This window comes from Abrus precatorius, unplaced genomic scaffold (assembly GCF_003935025.1).
Source record: "Abrus precatorius isolate BTA unplaced genomic scaffold, Abrus_2018 Scaffold5, whole genome shotgun sequence".
NCBI classification, from domain to species: domain Eukaryota; kingdom Viridiplantae; phylum Streptophyta; class Magnoliopsida; order Fabales; family Fabaceae; genus Abrus; species Abrus precatorius.
Window position 1 is genome coordinate 5745996 of NW_020874395.1, and position 18684 is coordinate 5764679.

General features: G+C 31.8%; 2 protein-coding genes across 3 annotated transcripts; both read left to right on the forward strand.

The window, feature by feature from the left end:
• The first annotated feature begins 1343 nt into the window (after positions 1–1343).
• LOC113867291 (COP9 signalosome complex subunit 2-like) lies at positions 1344–11624 on the forward strand. The gene is made up of 12 exons (XM_027502522.1): positions 1344–1514; positions 1600–1692; positions 2112–2190; positions 4426–4666; positions 4759–4833; positions 4947–5081; positions 8308–8495; positions 10336–10431; positions 10530–10620; positions 10738–10872; positions 11114–11226; positions 11319–11624. Exons 1-12 carry the CDS (start codon positions 1505–1507, stop codon positions 11407–11409), a joined length of 1347 nt encoding a protein of 448 aa, XP_027358323.1. The 5' UTR covers positions 1344–1504; the 3' UTR covers positions 11410–11624.
• A 1724-nt stretch (positions 11625–13348) lies between these two features.
• Positions 13349–17471, forward strand: LOC113867745 (ubiquitin-conjugating enzyme E2 22-like). Of its 2 annotated transcripts, none has more exons than XM_027503197.1 (7): positions 13349–13474; positions 15202–15328; positions 15663–15807; positions 15882–15959; positions 16215–16327; positions 16460–16563; positions 17000–17471. In XM_027503197.1, the coding sequence occupies exons 2-7, from the start codon at positions 15326–15328 to the stop codon at positions 17334–17336; spliced, it is 780 nt and encodes a 259-aa protein (XP_027358998.1). In that variant the 5' UTR covers positions 13349–13474; positions 15202–15325; the 3' UTR covers positions 17337–17471. The 2 variants fall into 2 exon arrangements, with proteins under 2 accessions (XP_027358998.1, XP_027358997.1); XM_027503196.1 differs by having other exon boundaries at positions 15188–15328; positions 17000–17395.
• The last annotated feature ends 1213 nt before the right edge of the window (positions 17472–18684 follow it).

Below are 18684 nucleotides of genomic sequence, written 5' to 3' on the forward strand. Positions count from 1 at the left end.
TAGCATTTAGCTTGAGCAATTAATGATATTAACCCATTAGAATAGGAACGGAAAGTTAAAATATACTTGTTAAATTTTGTAAATTTATGTATATAATAGGTACCAGTATCTTCTTTCAAATTTGAAGGTACCATAACAAATAACAAAACGTAAAACTCATGAGCAAAAAAAAATGAGTAAATTATATGTGACACCAAGACAATTGTTTCTTTCTTTGTTAGTTTTTGTTTTTGATCCCTCCAAATTCTATTTATTAAAGGAAAATAAGGGGAAAAAATGCTTCATTGAAATCATAAAATACTATTTAATAAATACTGCTAAAACTTTTAAAATTGTCTTATAAAAAAATCAAAGAAAGTATAATAATGTTTTCGATGATGAGATTTAAAGCACTCTAGGAACTGTTTGATTTCATAAATTGTTTTTTGTTTTAACTTTTTATTACAAGTTTGATATCTTTTCTTTTTTTTTTACTTTTAAATATTTGGATGTAAAATAATAAACAAATATTTTCACTGTTTCCGTACAAATGTTTAAAAACAGAAAATGAAATGCAAACAAGATGATAATTTTATAATAAAAATGTAAAATTAAAAATTATTCTCTTAAACGAATCATTCCTTACCATTTTCATCAATAAAACGGTGTAGAGTATTAGAAGATGTAAGAGATAATCTCTGAATGCATTGCTTAATTGAAAAAGAATAAACAAATAATAAAACTTGCTTTGTAGATATGTTTTTTTTATAAGAATGAATAAAAAATTATACGAAACCACTTTTTTGAGTAGTTTAATTATTAAAATTTGAGAAGAATATGATAAGAAATTGATAATAATCTACAATAAAAAAAGACCTAACTAAAAGGTAGAAATAGAAAGACTAAGTGAAATTTTGCTAAACTTATAGTCAAGCTTGATTAAACATTAAGAGTAAGTTTTGACTACCTCACTTTGATTAAGAGTAAATTTTATAATATTTAAAATCTATTTCATACTTCATCAAATAAATTATTTAATGTATAATATATTTTTTAAAATATAAGTATATATCAGCTATGATATTACATACTTATAAAATTTTAGTTTATTTAAAATTTTATAAATATAATTATAAAAATAAACTTACATGAAATAATTATTAGATTAATAAAATTTAATGTATAAAAATATTAAATAAAATAAGTTAACTAAAATTTATTCCCTAAATCTCTTCCATGTATATAAAATAAAATAAATCTTTTTCGGTCTGATAAAAAACAAATTATTATTTTTCTTTTTGTGAAAAGACATTATTCTATTTCATTGGACCAGCCAGCCCAAAATGGAATTGGGCCACAGAAGGTAGTAGGAAGTAGCTATTGTTACTCCTCCGGCTTCCCTTCACCGATATCGTCACCGGATTTTGAGCACCGTGGAGGACTTGCAATTGCAAACACTCACTTCCTATTACTCGTTACCATCGAAGCCCTAAAACCTCGATTCTCAATCCATTTCACGCACAATATGGCTTCTGGTATGCGTTGTAGTAGTTGTTGTTGATGATGATTTTGATGTACGCATTTTTAGTGATGAAATTAAGTGTCTGATCGATTATGTAGATGCTGACATGGAGGACTATGGCTTTGAGTACTCGGATGAGGAGCAAGAGGAGCAAGACGTTGATATTGAGAATCAATATTATAATTCTAAAGGTTTTTTTTTCTAACGGTTATGCATTAGAAACCACACACTTGTTTTCTGATTAAACAGCATGTCGTTAATTTTGTTCAAATATTAGTTATTATATTTAGGTACTAAAATAACATGTTTTCTAATTTAAGAGACTATGTTGATCGGTTATGTAATTTCAGGGACAAATTTAGTGTATTATTTGATCTATTTATGAATTAGGAAAAAAAAAGCTTAGTTTTCTTTTGGAGTTGTATTGCTCTTCTTGTCTGTTCAGTTCAGTGTTCTGTTGTTGGATGCATTCACCAGCAAGTCCTTCTATGTTTGTTTCTCGTGGAATTTGAGGAACTTGTGAGATTTTGTTTGGCCTGTTTCTGGTTTACGGAAGGTTGATCAATTTTTGTAATTGACTTGAGGATGATATTTTTTTGTTTGCATATAGGTATGGTTGAAACTGATCCAGAAGGTGCACTTGCTGGTTTTGCTCAGGTAGTGCAAATGGAACAAGATAAGGCGGAATGGTAGGAACTCTTATCTCTGAATGCTGCATAATATAATAATAATAATAATAAGATTTGGATTGTGGATGTAAAGAACTTTCTCGATATATCATTATTCGTTGCAGGACTTAGTATCTATTGAAGAAGGTTTCCTTTTCCTTTTGCTTGCCAGTCTAACATGATTGCATTTAGTGAAGAACAATGCTAGATATTATGAATGGAATTCCTCAAACGCATGCACTGAATCGATTTGATCTAATATATATATATATATATATATATATATATATGATCTTCTTACACTCAATCTGAAGTTTCTAACTTAAATCTGACGGCCAGTGAAGTAATAAATTATAACCCATTAGATGTAAGTTAAATGGAAGGTTCAGATTGGGTGTAAGAGTTTTTAGACTTACACTGGTGTAAGAAGATCCTTCTCTATATGTGTGTATATATATATAAATAAGATCCATCGACATCAGGTGTAAGTCTACACCAAATCTCAACCGTACAAATCAATAATCTAACGGTTAAAAAATTATCTCTTTCTACGTGCTTGTACTTTATTATTTTGGTCAAACAACTGGTAACTTTCAACTGTTAGATTATTGATTTGTAAAGTTGGAATTTGGTGTAAGTCTTTTAGACTTACAACTGGTGTCAATGGATGTTATCCCATATATATATATATATATATATTTATATATCAACTTTTAAATCGTGAACTCCATCTTTATAAATGATTTACTCTAATCTGATACTATAATAGTTAATTGTGCATTTATAATCCAGTTTGTATAGTATCCATTGTGGTAAATAGCACCTCTCTTTGATAAATACATCTAGTTTTTTAAGTCAATATTTAGTTTTTATTTAATTTGTATTTCCTGGATTCCCTATAAAGGATTGTAATTGCTGTTATAAGTTTCTAAGCTCATCCTCATTCAGTATTTACCTGTCTCATACTGGCTCACCAAATGTTTATGGTGGAAACATCTGCTTGATTAAATTGGAAGATTTCTGACACTGTTACCTAATTTGCTCAACCCCCTATGGCAAAATGCATGGTGTGTGTTGATTTGCGTTACGGATTCATACCAGTTCATTGCGATACCTAGGTTGGGATGCTAGCATGGGCGTTTGGGATTAGAGGCATGGTGTTGCTATAGCATTGGGTATATGAAAGGGTTGGGAACATGAAAGCTAAAAGGTGAAGGGGTTGGCAACACAAAAGGTGAAAGGAACTTCACAAATAAAAGTCCACCAATATTGGGAATGGGTATTGAATAAAATCTCCCTTAACCTAAGCGGTAGGTGCATTGAATTAAGTAGTTTAATTTAATTAAAATAAAAATAAGAATTAACAACCAGATAAGGAGAAAGAAGAAGATAATAATAAATAAAAACACATAAAAAATAAAATAATAAAATTTATTTAAAATATTAAATTGAAGCTAATTTTTTCTTAAGATTATTATCTTTATAATATTTTAAATATTGAGTTAAAAATTTGATAAAATTTACGGTATCCTCTACAATTGAGAGGGTTTAGTACCCTCTCTTGTACTTAGAATAATCTTCACCTTTAATTTTATGTTAATAGGTTGTGGAGTTAGTCTTTTAGTTTAAAAAGACATCAATACCCTTTCATCTTTAAGATATAAGAGTAATCACAACCGTTAATCTAAGAAGGGTATAGAATATTCTCTCAAGTTTACGGGTACCATAGCAAGCACTTAAAAATTTTATAATGTAGTTTTCTTTTTAAAGAATATAATAAAAATGTACCAAATAATACTTCAAAGAGAAATATTAGTAACATACTCTCTAATACACACTTAGTTATTGGCTAAAGTTTATTAAAAACTATAGAAATCATGTGAGTCTCACTCTTTCTCATTTTATTTAATGATTTTCTTTCATTCTTTTGTAGTTTTTAATAAATTTTAGCCAATAATTAGAAGTGTGTTCCTAGCACTCTTCATACATCAAAAAGCAAACTAAAATAGCATAATTATACACCTATTGTACCATATATTTTATATAATAAGGTACTGCCAACTGTGTACGACATACTTGTACCAAAGAGAATTGCATATTAGGTAACTATGCTCTAACGTGAATGTATCTGTCTAGTTATGTGTCTATTGTTTCTTGTACTCCATGTACCACATAATGACTTTTGTCTGAGAATCTTTCTTCAGTGATGAGAAACCATTACAATTTACTTTTATTTTTCATTCTTAATTTTATCAGGGGATTTAAAGCTCTAAAACAGACTGTCAAGCTCTATTATCGACTGGGAAGGTATAAAGAGATGATGGAAGCCTATAGGGAGATGTTGACATATATTAAGTCAGCAGTGACTCGTAACTACAGTGAAAAATGCATAAACAGCATTATGGACTATGTCTCAGGTTCAGCAAGCCAGAACTTTGGGCTTCTGCAGGAATTCTACCAGACAACTCTGAAGGCCCTTGAAGAGGCAAAGAATGAGGTTAGTCCAATGGACATTTCTTTATTGTATCTTGAATCTTATTTCTCTCATTGATGTGATCTGATAATTTTGGTATTTCACTCACTATGCAGAGATTGTGGTTTAAGACAAATCTGAAGCTTTGCAAGATCTTTTTTGATATTGGTGAATATGGACGTATGAATAAGGTGATATATTATTTTTGCATATAACTGACTGTTTAACTTAATTTGGATGCCTTTTTATGTTTGTTAGTGGCATATAGTGTTTAATGGTTTAAAGATTTGATGAGCCCTGCCAGATCTTGAAGGAACTTCACAAATCTTGTCAAAGAGAAGATGGCACAGATGACCATAAGAAAGGAACCCAACTTTTGGAGGTTTATGCTATAGAGATTCAAATGTACACCGAGACCAAAAACAACAAAATGCTCAAGGTCAGAATTTGTGTTTAAAATGAAACTTTTGTTCTTTAACTTGCATGATTTAAGTAACTATATGTCTTTTCAAGTTCTGAAGTGTGTTTGCCTCCAATTTATACTTGAACCTTCTTGCCGACTTTACTTAATGCCTGAGAGGTAAGCAGAATTTTTTAGTATTAACTTTTTATCTTAGTTCATTGAAGACTGAAGACACTAACATCATCTGGAATTTAATATAGAGCTATTCAAAGTGAGACATCTAAATGCTTTGCTGTATTGAACATTTATATGGCAGGCCGGGCACAATGTACAATACACTCTATTTGATTCTAAAATAATTAACTTGTTTGTTTCAATTCCCTCTCTTTATAGATTATTAAGAAAAAATCTAGATATTTTTACATAGAAAAAAGTCCCGAAGATTTAGATTTATGAAAAATGAAAATATAACTTCTTTCTCTGTTCCTTTATTTGCTTTCAGTTCATTTGAATACAAGGGGGGTGAGGCTTGATCTATTTATTTTTATATAACTTAAAAATACCAAATAAGCTGAGATTCACTGAAAATCAATCATTTTGGTGGGAATTTACAATTAATTATTTGTTGGAAAAACTGATAATTAAGAAAACTAGGGTCTTTGATGAGGATTACAATTTTGACTGAAGAACTCGTGAAGTTGTTATTTGAGTTATCTCTACTAAGTACTAACCATATTCAATAAAGAAAAACATATCTGATATATGCTACTTTCACCTTTAAACAATTTTTAACCTTTTTAATATATATATATATATAGAAAGATAAAAGACAAAATGGGATGCATAGAGAGAAAATAATTAACAAAATAAAAAAATTTGATTATGAGAATTTGATTTTTGGCTGAGTGACGTTGTGTAATTCATGTAGTTAACCTCACCTACTGGAATAAGGGTTGGTTGTTGATGTTAAATGCAGAATCTAGTCCGAAAAATCCCAATAAAACAAAAACCTATCTTCTATTTTATTTTTTGTTAAATAAATAAAGAATGAACAAATCATGGAAATATCCATTGAGTTTTGATGAAACGCATTGTATTGACTTTTTCTCTAGCTTTGAATATTTACCAGTCAAACAGCCCCTTTTAATGTTTTTTTATCAGGCATATACACTCCTTGTATAGTCTTAGGTAAAAGTTTGTACAGATGAAAAGAACATATAGAAAGAAGTGTAGTTTCAAGAATTAATGGTGGTTAGTGCAATGTAAATTCCCTCGTGTTGAGAGAGAGATATGATGAATTTGTTTGTTGGAATACACAGTGGAGCTATCTATTTACAATAATACTCAATGTTTACCTAATTTTACATAATATTATTTTATATAAAATCATGCCATCTATGTAGTTACCTTATTTACATAGTTACTGTATATACATTGTTCTCCACACTCTCCCTCAAGATACCGTTAATTATTTGACTATCTTCCATCTGGTCAACCCTCCTTACTGGTGCTTCTGTAAGTCTTCTCCACACATGCCCAAATCCCCAAACCATCAAAGATTATGAGACTACCATTTTCTCTACAATAGGGGGCTACCCCAACATTATCTGATATGATAGTATTCCTAATCCTATCTTATCTTGTTTAAACACTCATCTATTTCTTATCTCTGAAGCATTAAGTTTACATCTTTCTTTCGTGGCTTTTAGCTTACCAACACTCAGTCCCCCTCCCCTATAGCATTGCAAGTCTTATAATTGTGTGGTAAGATTTTCCTTTAAGCTTGAGGGGTAATGTTCTATCACATATCACAATAAAGTATCACTACAATTCATCCACCCTACTTAGATCTGGCTGACATTACTCTCTAGTCTCTACTCTATCTTCTCATCATTTTGTATGATGGATCCAAGGTACTTAAATGTGCAATCTGTAGCATTGTATGTTCTCTAGTTTTTACCTCTAAGCTAGAATTGGTGTCTCTTGCTAAACTTGCATTTCATATATTTTGTCTAACTTCAATTTGGTCAGAATCTGTATATTTCCAAGGTTTGTCTCCAAATCTTCAATTTTCCATTCATTTTTTCTCTCAACTCTCCTAAAAAGACTATACCATCTGCAAAAGAAAAAAAAAATGATTATTTCTTCAAAGTAAGTCGGACCAAACATGAACTTTAATCATTTATTCATAGTTTTTCATGCACATGATTAATGTGTTCTACACTCTCTACTAAGAGGAAAACGTCAATTACAAGTGTGGGACTACGAAGAAAATACTAAAAAAGATAAATAGAAAAAAAAAGAAAAAGAAAAATGAAGGAAATAAAGAAACAGTGGCATAGTTTTGAGGTAATTTACTTGCTTGATGTAATCATGAAACAATCTTTTTTAAAGTCCATGTTGATGAAAAAACTTGATCAAATACATGATGCTTTAGAACTCATCCCCAGAGTGAAGATAATTCACAGCTTTATCTTGCTTCTGTTTTTTTCATGTGGCAAGGACTGTCTGCTGCATGCACATTGCTTGGTAAATGAATCAAGTACTGGTGAAACTAAAAATGTGTTATTTTAACTTAATAGTTAGTAGTAATACATAGTGTTAAGATGTCTCACATTAATTAGGAATAGAGTCAGAATAGTCCCTATAAGGGATAGGACAGTCCTCCTCCTATGAGCTAGCTTTTGGAAGTGAGTTAGGCTCAAATTTTTTAACATAGTATTAGAGCTTATTTAGTTTGAACAGATATCCAATTGGGTCCACTCATGCAAATGTCCAATCCTGCAAATTTCACGCACCATATGTTCAATCTTGAATGTGAGGTAAAATGATGGATGAGGTAAATTTTGAGTTTAATGCTCAACTCAAAATTATTAATTGAACCAGTGATGCTCAGGATATACCATCTTCCTGCCTAAATTTGTGGCAGCCTGAGTTCCCTTATGATGTTTGACCTATTGTGTAGACAACAAACAACAATTTTGGCTATGATTGTTAACAGTGGGAAATTTAAGCAAAGCATAATTTGTCATTGCGTTATTCAATGGATTGTGTTGGTTGTCGATTTTGGTATTTTCTTGTGATGTGTGACTAGTTTATATCTTTATATCTTTTGATGATCAGGGGATGTTAATATGATTAGTAATTTTTAATTTTGCTCTTAATCTATGATCCTCTTCTGAGTTATTTTATGGATCAGTTACTCGTATGCTTAGTTTTGCTGGCATTTATCAGACTCTACTCTCCATTGTATTAAATGCAGCAACTTTACCAGAAAGCACTCACTATTAAGTCAGCAATTCCCCATCCAAGAATAATGGGAATAATCCATGAATGTGGGGGTAAAATGCATATGGCAGAGCGCCAGTGGGCAGAAGCAGCTACTGACTTCTTTGAAGCTTTTAAGAATTATGATGACGCTGGGAATCAGAGACGTATCCAATGCTTGAAGTAGGTGTAAATAATATTCTTATGCTATTAATTTCAAACAGTGTATACCGCAATCACTATACATTTCACTTCAGCATATAAAAAGGATGTAATTAATCATGAATAACTAATTTGAACTATGATTTCCATTAAACTATATAGTATAAAGACATATAGTATGCTTGTCTTTGTAACCCCTCATCAATTGTTTTATAGCAATAATGTAAATAGACCCATAATAAAAAAGTTCTATTATACTAGGTGGATTAGGAAAAATGGGCCTTTTAATAATGAGCCTAGATGATTTAGTTAGAGTGAGGGCAGCTATATAATGTATTGGACCCTATTGAGAAGTAAAAGGAATGAGAGAAAGAATGAATCTGTGTTTAAACTATAAAATGGAGCATGTATTTTATAATATGAATCATTTATATAGAATATACGGTTGCTCAATTACCAGAATTATAAAGAGAGTAATTTTTCTATTTATAACACTTATAATTACATATTTCCAGCACTCTCCTTCTAGCTAGAGCATATAAGAAAAATCCTATGCACCAGCGATGTCTTTAGATAAGATCTTTCTAATGAAATCACAGTATATCTCAACCAAGATGACACCTTTCCAAAATCACAGTATTTACAAAGCTAATGGACCGAGTATTGGTTTAATATTAATTACCACAGCTCAACCAAGATGACACCTTTCCAAAATCACAGTATTTACAAAGCTAATGGACAAGTATTGGTTTAATATTAATTACCACAGCTCAACCAAGATGACACCTTTTCAAGCTTTTTATGGAAGAGACCTTCCATTGCTATTTAAAGAAGGCGCTTTTCCTTCTAAGGTGGAGGAGGCAAATCAAATGTGAATCGAGACAGATTTGATGTTGGACAGACTCAAATCTAGAAGGGAAAATGCTCAAAATAGGATTAAACAGAAAGTTAACAAAAGGAGGAGAGAGTTTGAACTTAAAGTGGATGATTGGGTGCACCTTAAAGTTCAACCATATAGGGAGAAATGAGAAGCTATTATCATCCAGATTTTATGGACCTTATAAAGGTGATGGAGAGAATCAGACAAGTTGCTGACAAACCTACAATTACCAAAACACAGTAGAGTTTATCCAGTTTTCTATGTTAGTCTCCTCAAAAAGGCTGTTACAACAGGTCTCCATCCTCAGCCATTTCTAGCAGCACTTTTGGAATATTGGGAATTGCAACTACAACCTTGCAGTATAATGATGCAGGAGAAGCGGAAGCACTAGTTAAATGGATGGGTCTACCAGATTTCGAGAATTCATGGGAACTACTACAAACTGCATTTCCAAATTTTCACCTTGAGGACAAAGTTAAAGCTTTAGGGGGGAGTGTTGATAGCAATAATGTAAATGGACCCCTAATAAAAAGGGTCTATACTAGATGAATTAGGCAAATTAGACTTGTTAATAATGGGCCCAAATGATTTGGTTAGAGTGAGGAGGGCTATAAAATTTATTGGACCCAATATGTAGGGAGTAGGAGAGAATTATTGGGATGTTAGGAGAGAACCAATGCCTCTCAAACTGCACTGAACTAGGAGATAATTTGTCTGTTCTAGATCAACAAGAAAGAGTCTTTCTGGACAGAACTTCACTCTAATAATGATCATCTTTTACCTCAATTCTTGGTACTAGTCTCTCATTTTTCTTAAGATTCAACATTTATGCCTGACTGCTCATGTATTAGATATGTGCTCAACTATTCTCGTGTTGAAATCTGAATCCCAGACATGACTATGTACACAACGACTTCAAAACAAACCGTTCAATCTATCTTGTGTTAGCATCTTGTAATATAATTCTTATTTACATGTCAGATACCTTGTTCTTGCCAACATGTTGATGGAATCTGAAGTAAATCCATTTGATGGGCAGGAGGCTAAACCGGAAGTCCTCTCTGTATTGAGTGATTTGTTTATTTCATTTCTCTGATTCTGTTGTTTATCCGCTGAGGTGAGGGTTGTGTGTTTCCTTCTTTCTGTTTTCACCTTGCATATATTATATACTGCAGATACAAGAACGACCCTGAAATTTTGGCAATGACAAATTTAATAGCAGCTTATCAACGGAATGAGATATTGGAATTTGAGAAAATCCTGAAGGTAATTTTATTGAGTTTGCCATGAGATTATTGCATGCCGTAATCTGACTATAATATTTATCCTCATTTCTGGCCTTATATTTTATTTTAAATGGATATCACATGATGCGCTTTCCAGAGTAATAGAAGAACCATTATGGATGATCCATTTATCAGAAATTACATTGAGGATCTGCTAAAGAATATTAGAACACACGTCTTACTGAAGCTCATTAAACCATATACCAGGATCAGAATCCCTTTTATATCAAAGGTATTTCCACTACTATCAAACAAATTAAAGGAACCCAAGAAAAAAGAGAGGGGGGGGGGGGGGGGGGAGTCAAATATATATGGAAGACAACTATTCCCTGCCTCAATTTTCTTCCTTGACCTGTACAAATGGTTGTGTTAAAAGCTGTTGTTGCTTTTTCATTTAGTAATATTTATTTGTTAAATTGAATAGACACCTATGGTTAGTCTAATACTTTTTATATAATGAATTTAATTTGCAGGAACTTAATGTTCCTGAGCATGATGTTGAGCAGCTATTGGTGTCGCTGATTTTGGATAACAGAATTCAGGGGCATATTGATCAAGTGAACCGGCTATTAGAACGCTCTGATAGGTCAGCCTTTATATTTTGACTTCCTTTATAGTATTCATTATATTCGTATTTTTATGTAACATGGTATTTTTCAACACAAATTCATGGTTCAGTTCAAAAGGAATGAAGAAGTACACTGCCGTTGACAAATGGAACACACAGCTTAAATCTCTTTATCAAACTATTAGCAACAGAGTTTGTTAAAACGTGTCCGTGAAAGTGTTATCGGTCTTGTTTCCCCAGCTTGCAGTTTTGTCATATGAATTATTGTAAGCTACGATTGGGACAGAGGAGTGTATTATCCGAATAGTGTAATTCATGTCAAAAACAACTATTGATTCATGTTTTATAGTACATACATGATTGTTTGACATTAATATTTCAATTTTTTGTGCCGATATGTCTGCACATTACTTAAAACCACAATCCCCTCTTAAATCATTCCATCTTTTTCAGGACCGCGATAACAGCTGTATTTTGATGATCATAATTTAGAATTTGGGAATTTGCACTAAACTGAATGTCCCTTTTTTTTTTTTATAACTTCATGTGATTTTACTATTTGATTTCCTATTTTTAAAAAGGCAGATCTTCTTACACTAATATAAGTCTAAAAACTCTTACACTAAATTTGAGTCTTTTATTTAACTTAAATAAGTAATAAATTATAACCCGTTAGATTTAAGTTAAACAAAAAGCTCAGAGTAGGTATAAAAGCTTTTAGACTTACATCGGTATAAAAAGATTCTTCTCCATTTTTAAAATATGACAAACTATTTAATCTTTTATAAAATCTTATTCTTTTCCAAAAGATTCCAATGTTAGTTTCTTGTTTTTATCACAGTTATGTGCATGCTTGGTGCTTGTGTGAAGTATTTATTTGGTTGATTATTGAAGTATAGAGTTGCTGCAAATATAAAACGGAGGATTTTTTTAGAAAATAAAAGGTTATCGAAGATTAGGATGCCTTTAGATAATAACTTTATTCAGTATTCATTAAATAAATTCTTATCATATAAAGATTTACGTCACCACACTCGTTGAATTCAATATAATCTTATACAAAGTAATAAACAAAATTTGAATTTACTTAATGATTAAATTATTGATACAGTCCTTTATTTATTTAAAATTTTTTTTATTAATTCTTTATACTTAAAAGAATTGAACTTGCTGGAGTGATCCAATTAAAAATAATTTAAAAATTTACTTACAAATTAATTTAAATTAAAGAGTTTGACAAATTTAATTTATTTTAAATTAAATGATTGATATATTTCTTTCTTACTCACTTTATACTTTATTTTAGAAGAGTCAAATAAAAATATTGAGAATAATTATGTGACTTAATCCTTCTCACAAAGTAAAAATCCTTCACTCCATGTTCAAAAGTAATATTTCTTTATTTGGTAACTTTCTCTTTATTTTTAATTTTAAAAAAATTTAAATTAGGAAAAAAAATTAACCATATATAAGGGGTACCATAAAAAAAGACTTTACAATTAGTACATCAATTAATATTAAAATTTTCAGTTTAATTGAAGGGTGAAGATTACTCGTACTTCAAACACTTCCAAACTCCCATTTACACAAACATTAGACCTTCAAACCAAATTAACTAGCACACTTATATTAGGATAACAACACACCTCACTCAACAAAAATAAAGTTTATCACTTAAATTCACATGAAATACGAAACCCTATTTTTGAATGGGTATAGAAAAAGAAGAATCATAAAACCTACCTTATTTAGTTTCCCAACATAATAACCTTCACCACCAACAGAATATCCATCAAAGATTAACAAGTGACCCACAACATTTTACCAATGCCAATTGAGCAAAACACTACTTTTACTTACACTCATCTAATAATTTTAGGTTATAAATTGAATTAAATAAAAACTCAAAACTTTTTAAATCCTAAATCGGACTCTGAAAAACCTTTTTAATTAAAATAAAATTATAAAAAATAAATATTAAATATTAAAATATACTGTGAGTATGAGGTATGCCCTCCTCAAATATAATGCCAAACACTAATTTGAATTATTATTTTTAAATAATTTCATTTTTTTAAATTATCAATAGCGTCTTACCTTTTCATTTTCATGAGTAATAAATAAATAAATAAATATAATTTCACTCCTCAAAGTCACGAATCGTTCTTTGTTTCTTACTGTCTCTTGTGTTGTGTTCTCTCTCTTTCGCCAAAATTTCTCTCTCCTCTCCCAGGTTTTGGTTTCGCCCACCAAATTGTCTCTGAAGGTGAATTCTCATCGCCATTTTTTCTTTTTCGTTTTTTAAATTTCTGGCTATGCATTTCCATTTTCTTTTTTTCGTTTTTTTGTGGGTTTTGCATTTTGTGTCTTACTGTGCTACCAAAATGTTACCTTTCTGGAATTCTGAGTTGAAATTGAAGCCTTTGAAGCCATCTCAGTTTTTTTAATTTAAAAAAATTCCATCTGATGCACCTTGCTTGATGAATTTTCGGCAATGCTTTATCTTCTGTTTTGGTTTTTGGGATGTGATTTGTTTCATGTTGAATTTTTAGATTCTTGGGTTTTCGTGTTACTCATTAGGGTTTTTCTATTTGATCGTGTCTCATTTTTATCTGACTAAGAGGTTTCTTTCTTTGGTGTGGTGATATATATATATATATATATCGAGGTTCTGGAACTGTGATTGTGCCAACTAGTATGTGCTCAATTTTCACAAAGAATGAAAGAAAGAAACTGTGTGTAGGTATAATTGCTAATTCACTTCCTTAGGGGCTTGTAATGTTTTGGTTCTTTTTGTAAAGCAAAATGGGTGTACCAATTTTCTACGTTTGTGTCGTTCTGGAATTTGTAGGTGTGCAATGGGGATTGCCCTTTGCACTGAGTGTTGTTTCTACCTTTATTTTGGTTTTTCTTGTACTGTGTGTTGTTAAGGAAGTTTTGTGATTCCGACCGGGTAGTCAAAATTGTGTGCTGACTTGTAGACACGATCCTGAACCACCATGCTGTGCTGGCTCACAAGCACTATCAGAGTTTGGTAGGATCGTGTGGAATCACCATGCAAGATCGAGGATCAGTAGGCATGCATGATTCTGCCGTGTCCCTTTTGACCCCTTTTTATGTGTTTTGACACATGACCCGTTTTCTGATTTAGTTGTTTTGAAAAGGGCAAGAACCCTGAAATAGACCTAACCATTGCGCTGCTGCTGCAACCCCAAAATTGTCTTGTGCTATGCACTGCCTCAGGTTTTTGTTCTTCTATTGCTGCTGCTGTGCGCTGCCACTGCCACTCTCTTCTGTGGCATCTTTTTCTGTTTTTTCTTCATCTTGTTCTGCTGCTCCTTGTGGTGCCTGTGCTGTGCACCCTGTTCTGTTGTCAGTTGCTATTGTGTTGTTTTATGAGTTATGCATGACCTTGTTGAATATGGATTATGAATTGATGTTTAAGTTTCTTTGATGTCTTTTTTTTTTTTTTCTTATTTATGTTATTTTATATGTATATATATATATATATATATATATATATATATATATATATTTATTTATTTATTTCAACATACACACACACACACACAATTTTGTAGGATCTTACAATTCGTGTTACACCCCGAGATTATATGATCTTTGACCCCTTTCCTTTTCCTACTTAGGATCTTGATTTTGACTGCCATGATTCCAACCCAATTGATTGAGAGATTTGTTTCAGGTTGATTGGTTTTTCTGGTTCATGGTAAAATGCTAAATTGCTAATACACACATACATATGTAGGGACTAGTAAGAGGTTAGTGTGTAGAACAGGTGGAAATGGCATATCATTCTTCACCCCGTGCAATTTAATTTAGTTTATTTTCTACTGTTCTGTTGTTTTTGGTTTGGTAGAAGTGTCTCTAATGGGGTTTCCCTTACGTTGTCATAGTGTGCTTCTATATATGTGCAGATGCATGTGATATGATTTTAGGATTTTAACTTATTTGTGATCAGAAACACCTTTGCAGACACTTTTTTCTGTGATATGATTGCTGCGCTCTGAGAAGCAAATTTGAGAATTAAGTAAATTGGTTAAGAAGGGACGATTTCTCAGTGGCAGAACAAAATATAGCTAGCAGGTGGATTTTTCTGATGGTAAGCGTTTTTTTTGTTTTTTTTGTTTTTTCACTCTTTTGTCAGGGGAAATGCATTAAGTTTACACTGCTTGGCTGAGCACGTTATTTGTTAAGTTAACTTGCTTATGGGTCTGTCTTACACCTAGTTTACTATATCTAGCAGTTAAATTCACAATTTGCTTGTGCCCATCAATAATTTGATTTACTATTAAATTACTAGATAACTTTTAAACCCTGGAATTCACTGAACAGTTGCTTTTGATTCTTTGAATGTAGATCTTTTTCATGTGCTTTTTCTTAATCACTTTTGGGTTTTAATATTCTTACATTGTAGGTGTGCTTTTTTCTTTCAGGCAACTAATGAAAACCTTCCACCAAATGTTATAAAGCAACTAGCCAAGGAATTAAAAAATCTAGATGAATCTCCTCCTGAGGGAATTAAAGTTGTAGTAAATGATGATGATTTTTCGACTATATATGCAGACATTGAGGGCCCAGGTATGTCTTTATGTTCAATTTTTTGTTTGAGCATTATGTAACGAGTCATGCTGAACCAATAATTTGTTCTACAGCTGGGACTCCTTATGATAATGGACTTTTCCGCATGAAATTGTTGCTGTCTCATGATTTTCCACACTCTCCACCCAAAGGTTTGTTTAGTTACTGTCCTAAATTCCTAATGGACCATTTTACAATCTGCTGGTTACATTGTTGACAGAGAATTATATTATCTATTTTCACTTGGTTATGTAATCTGTATTTTTCCTTTTTGGTCTAGAGTTGACCTTCTATGAGACATTTAATTGTCCTATAGTTGTATATTGTTTGACTTTTCCTACTTCAAAGATTCCCATCTATTCTGTCTTTTATGTAACACGGTCAAACCTATGATGCCATTGTTATAGGGTTTTTCCTTACTAAGATTTTCCATCCAAATATTGCAACCAATGGAGAGATTTGTGTCAACACACTTAAAAAGGACTGGAATCCTAGTCTTGGATTACGACATGTCCTCATTGTAAGTGTTTTGGCTGTTCTTGTAAACAAAGTCTCATTCTTTAGATCTTATTGATTTATTGAATCTAGTTTTGCATGATTCATTATTATTGGTCTCAGCACTTGTTAACTTTTATGTTACCATAATTAACAGGTTGTTAGGTGTCTATTAATTGAACCATTTCCAGAATCAGCTTTGAATGAACAGGCTGGCAAACTGCTGCTTGAAAATTATGAGGAGTATGCTAGACATGCTAGGTGAGTTTGCCAATGATGGTGTTGTCAATTAATTTCTTACATGGAATTGTAATGTTAAATGGAGTGCTTTCTAAGATTACCCTCGTTCTGGAGTCTTGTGTAGCAAAATGAAGCAAGTAGCAACACATATGTTGACAATTTCTGTTGTCTTATTTTTTTATTAATTAATTGTCTTTGCTATGTATGCCAGCTTCTCAAGTTCACAGTTAAAACACACACCTTTTTGAGTTTTAATACCTTAAAATGATGCAGAATATTGTCTTGAAAATCCAGTTACCTCATTGAGCTATATGTTTGGATCACATACTGTTCTTGTTTGCTTTGATAAACGACAGATATTTATACATGCTACTTTGTTTTTACATATTTGGTATGTAAATCTTACCCCTCATGCACATAATGAAGGATCTTCAACTTCATTTGTCGCATGCTGCAGACTTTACACAGGAATCCATGCAAAACCTAAGCCTAAATTTAAAACTGGAGCTATATCTGAATCTACGACTGCTCTGAATGTTGACAAGAGTAACACCTCAGTTCTTAATGCTGAAATCAGAACTGCATCATCGGGTGTGGCATTGCCATTGCCGTGGGCTCCATCAACTAGAGGAAAAAATCAGGAACATGCAGCAGTTGCAGCCGAGCCAGCTCTTAACGGTTCTTGTGCCTCATCCACAGTTCATGCTGCACAAAAGAAGGATAGTGGAGTAGCCAAAGCTCAGACAGACAAGAAGAAGATAGATGCCAGAAAAAGAAGTTTGAAAAGATTGTAATAAGTTTGTTCAATAATTGAACTTTTCGTTTGTTTATTGATAATGAAAAAGGGGAATGTGGGTGGATGGGGAAGATGGATTCAAATGAGTACATTTTGTGGGAGTAAACGAATGAAATTACACTGTTGTATGTGCTCTTGGGTTAGCTTCTTTACTTTTCTTCTTTCTTTCTTTCTTAATGAGGCAGCAAGGCAACGTTGAACCTTATCGAATCATGGGTTAGCATGACCTTGAAACTAGGATTCCATCCACAACATGGCTTGGAAGTCCTTGAGTATAAGACGTAAAGTTTTTACATATGGCGGGGTGATGGAGAAATTTTTTAGGCAAAATATCACCTTCGAGTTAGGGGCGATGATTTGGAAAAACTTTATGCCAAGGGACGATTCTTTGATTTGAATTTTTGACATTGTAGGCAAAGTATAGCCAGTTTCAGTCTATTTTATCATGATCAGTCACTGTTAAGTATGTAATTAGTCTGTCTAAATTAAGTCAATAAGGAACATAAATATTCATAAATGTGTTTATTAACTGAGAATTTTGGTAGGCAAGGTTACGAGATTAACGTCCTCACTACTAGTGTTGGTTGTGTAAAACTTTATCTAATGTGACGACCTTTTGGTCTGAATTTTGACATCACAAGTTTGTACCATGGCCAATCATTGTAGGGGTGTGAACTAAATTTGAGTAATCTACCTAAATTAACTCAAAAAATAACTTCCAACATTTCATAAATGCGCTAAAACATCACTTTATATCTAAACTACAATAAAATGCTTTTAGCTATTTATTTTTATTTATTCTCTTTCACTTGAATTATAAAGTTCAGATTTCAACTATGCTTATAATGAATTTATAAATTGCAATAAGTTTCAATTCTGCCAACTCAATTTTAAAGATTTGCTTGCTATAAAGTTAAGTAGAATTAATTTTATTGAAATTAATTTAAAATCGCTAAACTTAATGGAAATGTGTATCAATTTAATCTTAGATTGATTGTGGATCCCTCATTAAAGAATATCACATGTGGTCTCCGCAACTATATTGCCTATATGGGTTGACGAAAGTTAATTGGGATTAAATTCTTTTGAAAATATTAGGCCCTTAATAGAATCACCCTCGATCATACTTTTATTTATATCATATTCTTGAAGAAATAAAATATAGTCATATGCAATTGTATTTCTCCTTTCTTTGGTGGATTAACTTAATGATATGTGTTGTGAGGCTATTGAGTTAGTCGTAGAGGAGCAACTACCTCATCTTGAAGGAAAAATTGATCAATATTTTTTATGGAATTTCAAATTTATTTTTTGAACAATAACAATTTCTAACATTATCTTGTGCT

Excerpts from the sequence above, each read along its gene's own strand:
- LOC113867291 (XM_027502522.1), top strand. Across the intron at positions 5,082-8,307 it reads AAAACAACAAAATGCTCAAG|CAACTTTACCAGAAAGCACT; the intron begins GTCAGAATTTGT and ends TATTAAATGCAG. Across the intron at positions 10,621-10,737 it reads AATTTGAGAAAATCCTGAAG|AGTAATAGAAGAACCATTAT; the intron begins GTAATTTTATTG and ends TGCGCTTTCCAG.
- LOC113867745 (XM_027503197.1), top strand. Across the intron at positions 15,808-15,881 it reads TGCAGACATTGAGGGCCCAG|CTGGGACTCCTTATGATAAT; the intron begins GTATGTCTTTAT and ends TTTGTTCTACAG. Across the intron at positions 16,564-16,999 it reads GAGTATGCTAGACATGCTAG|ACTTTACACAGGAATCCATG; the intron begins GTGAGTTTGCCA and ends CGCATGCTGCAG.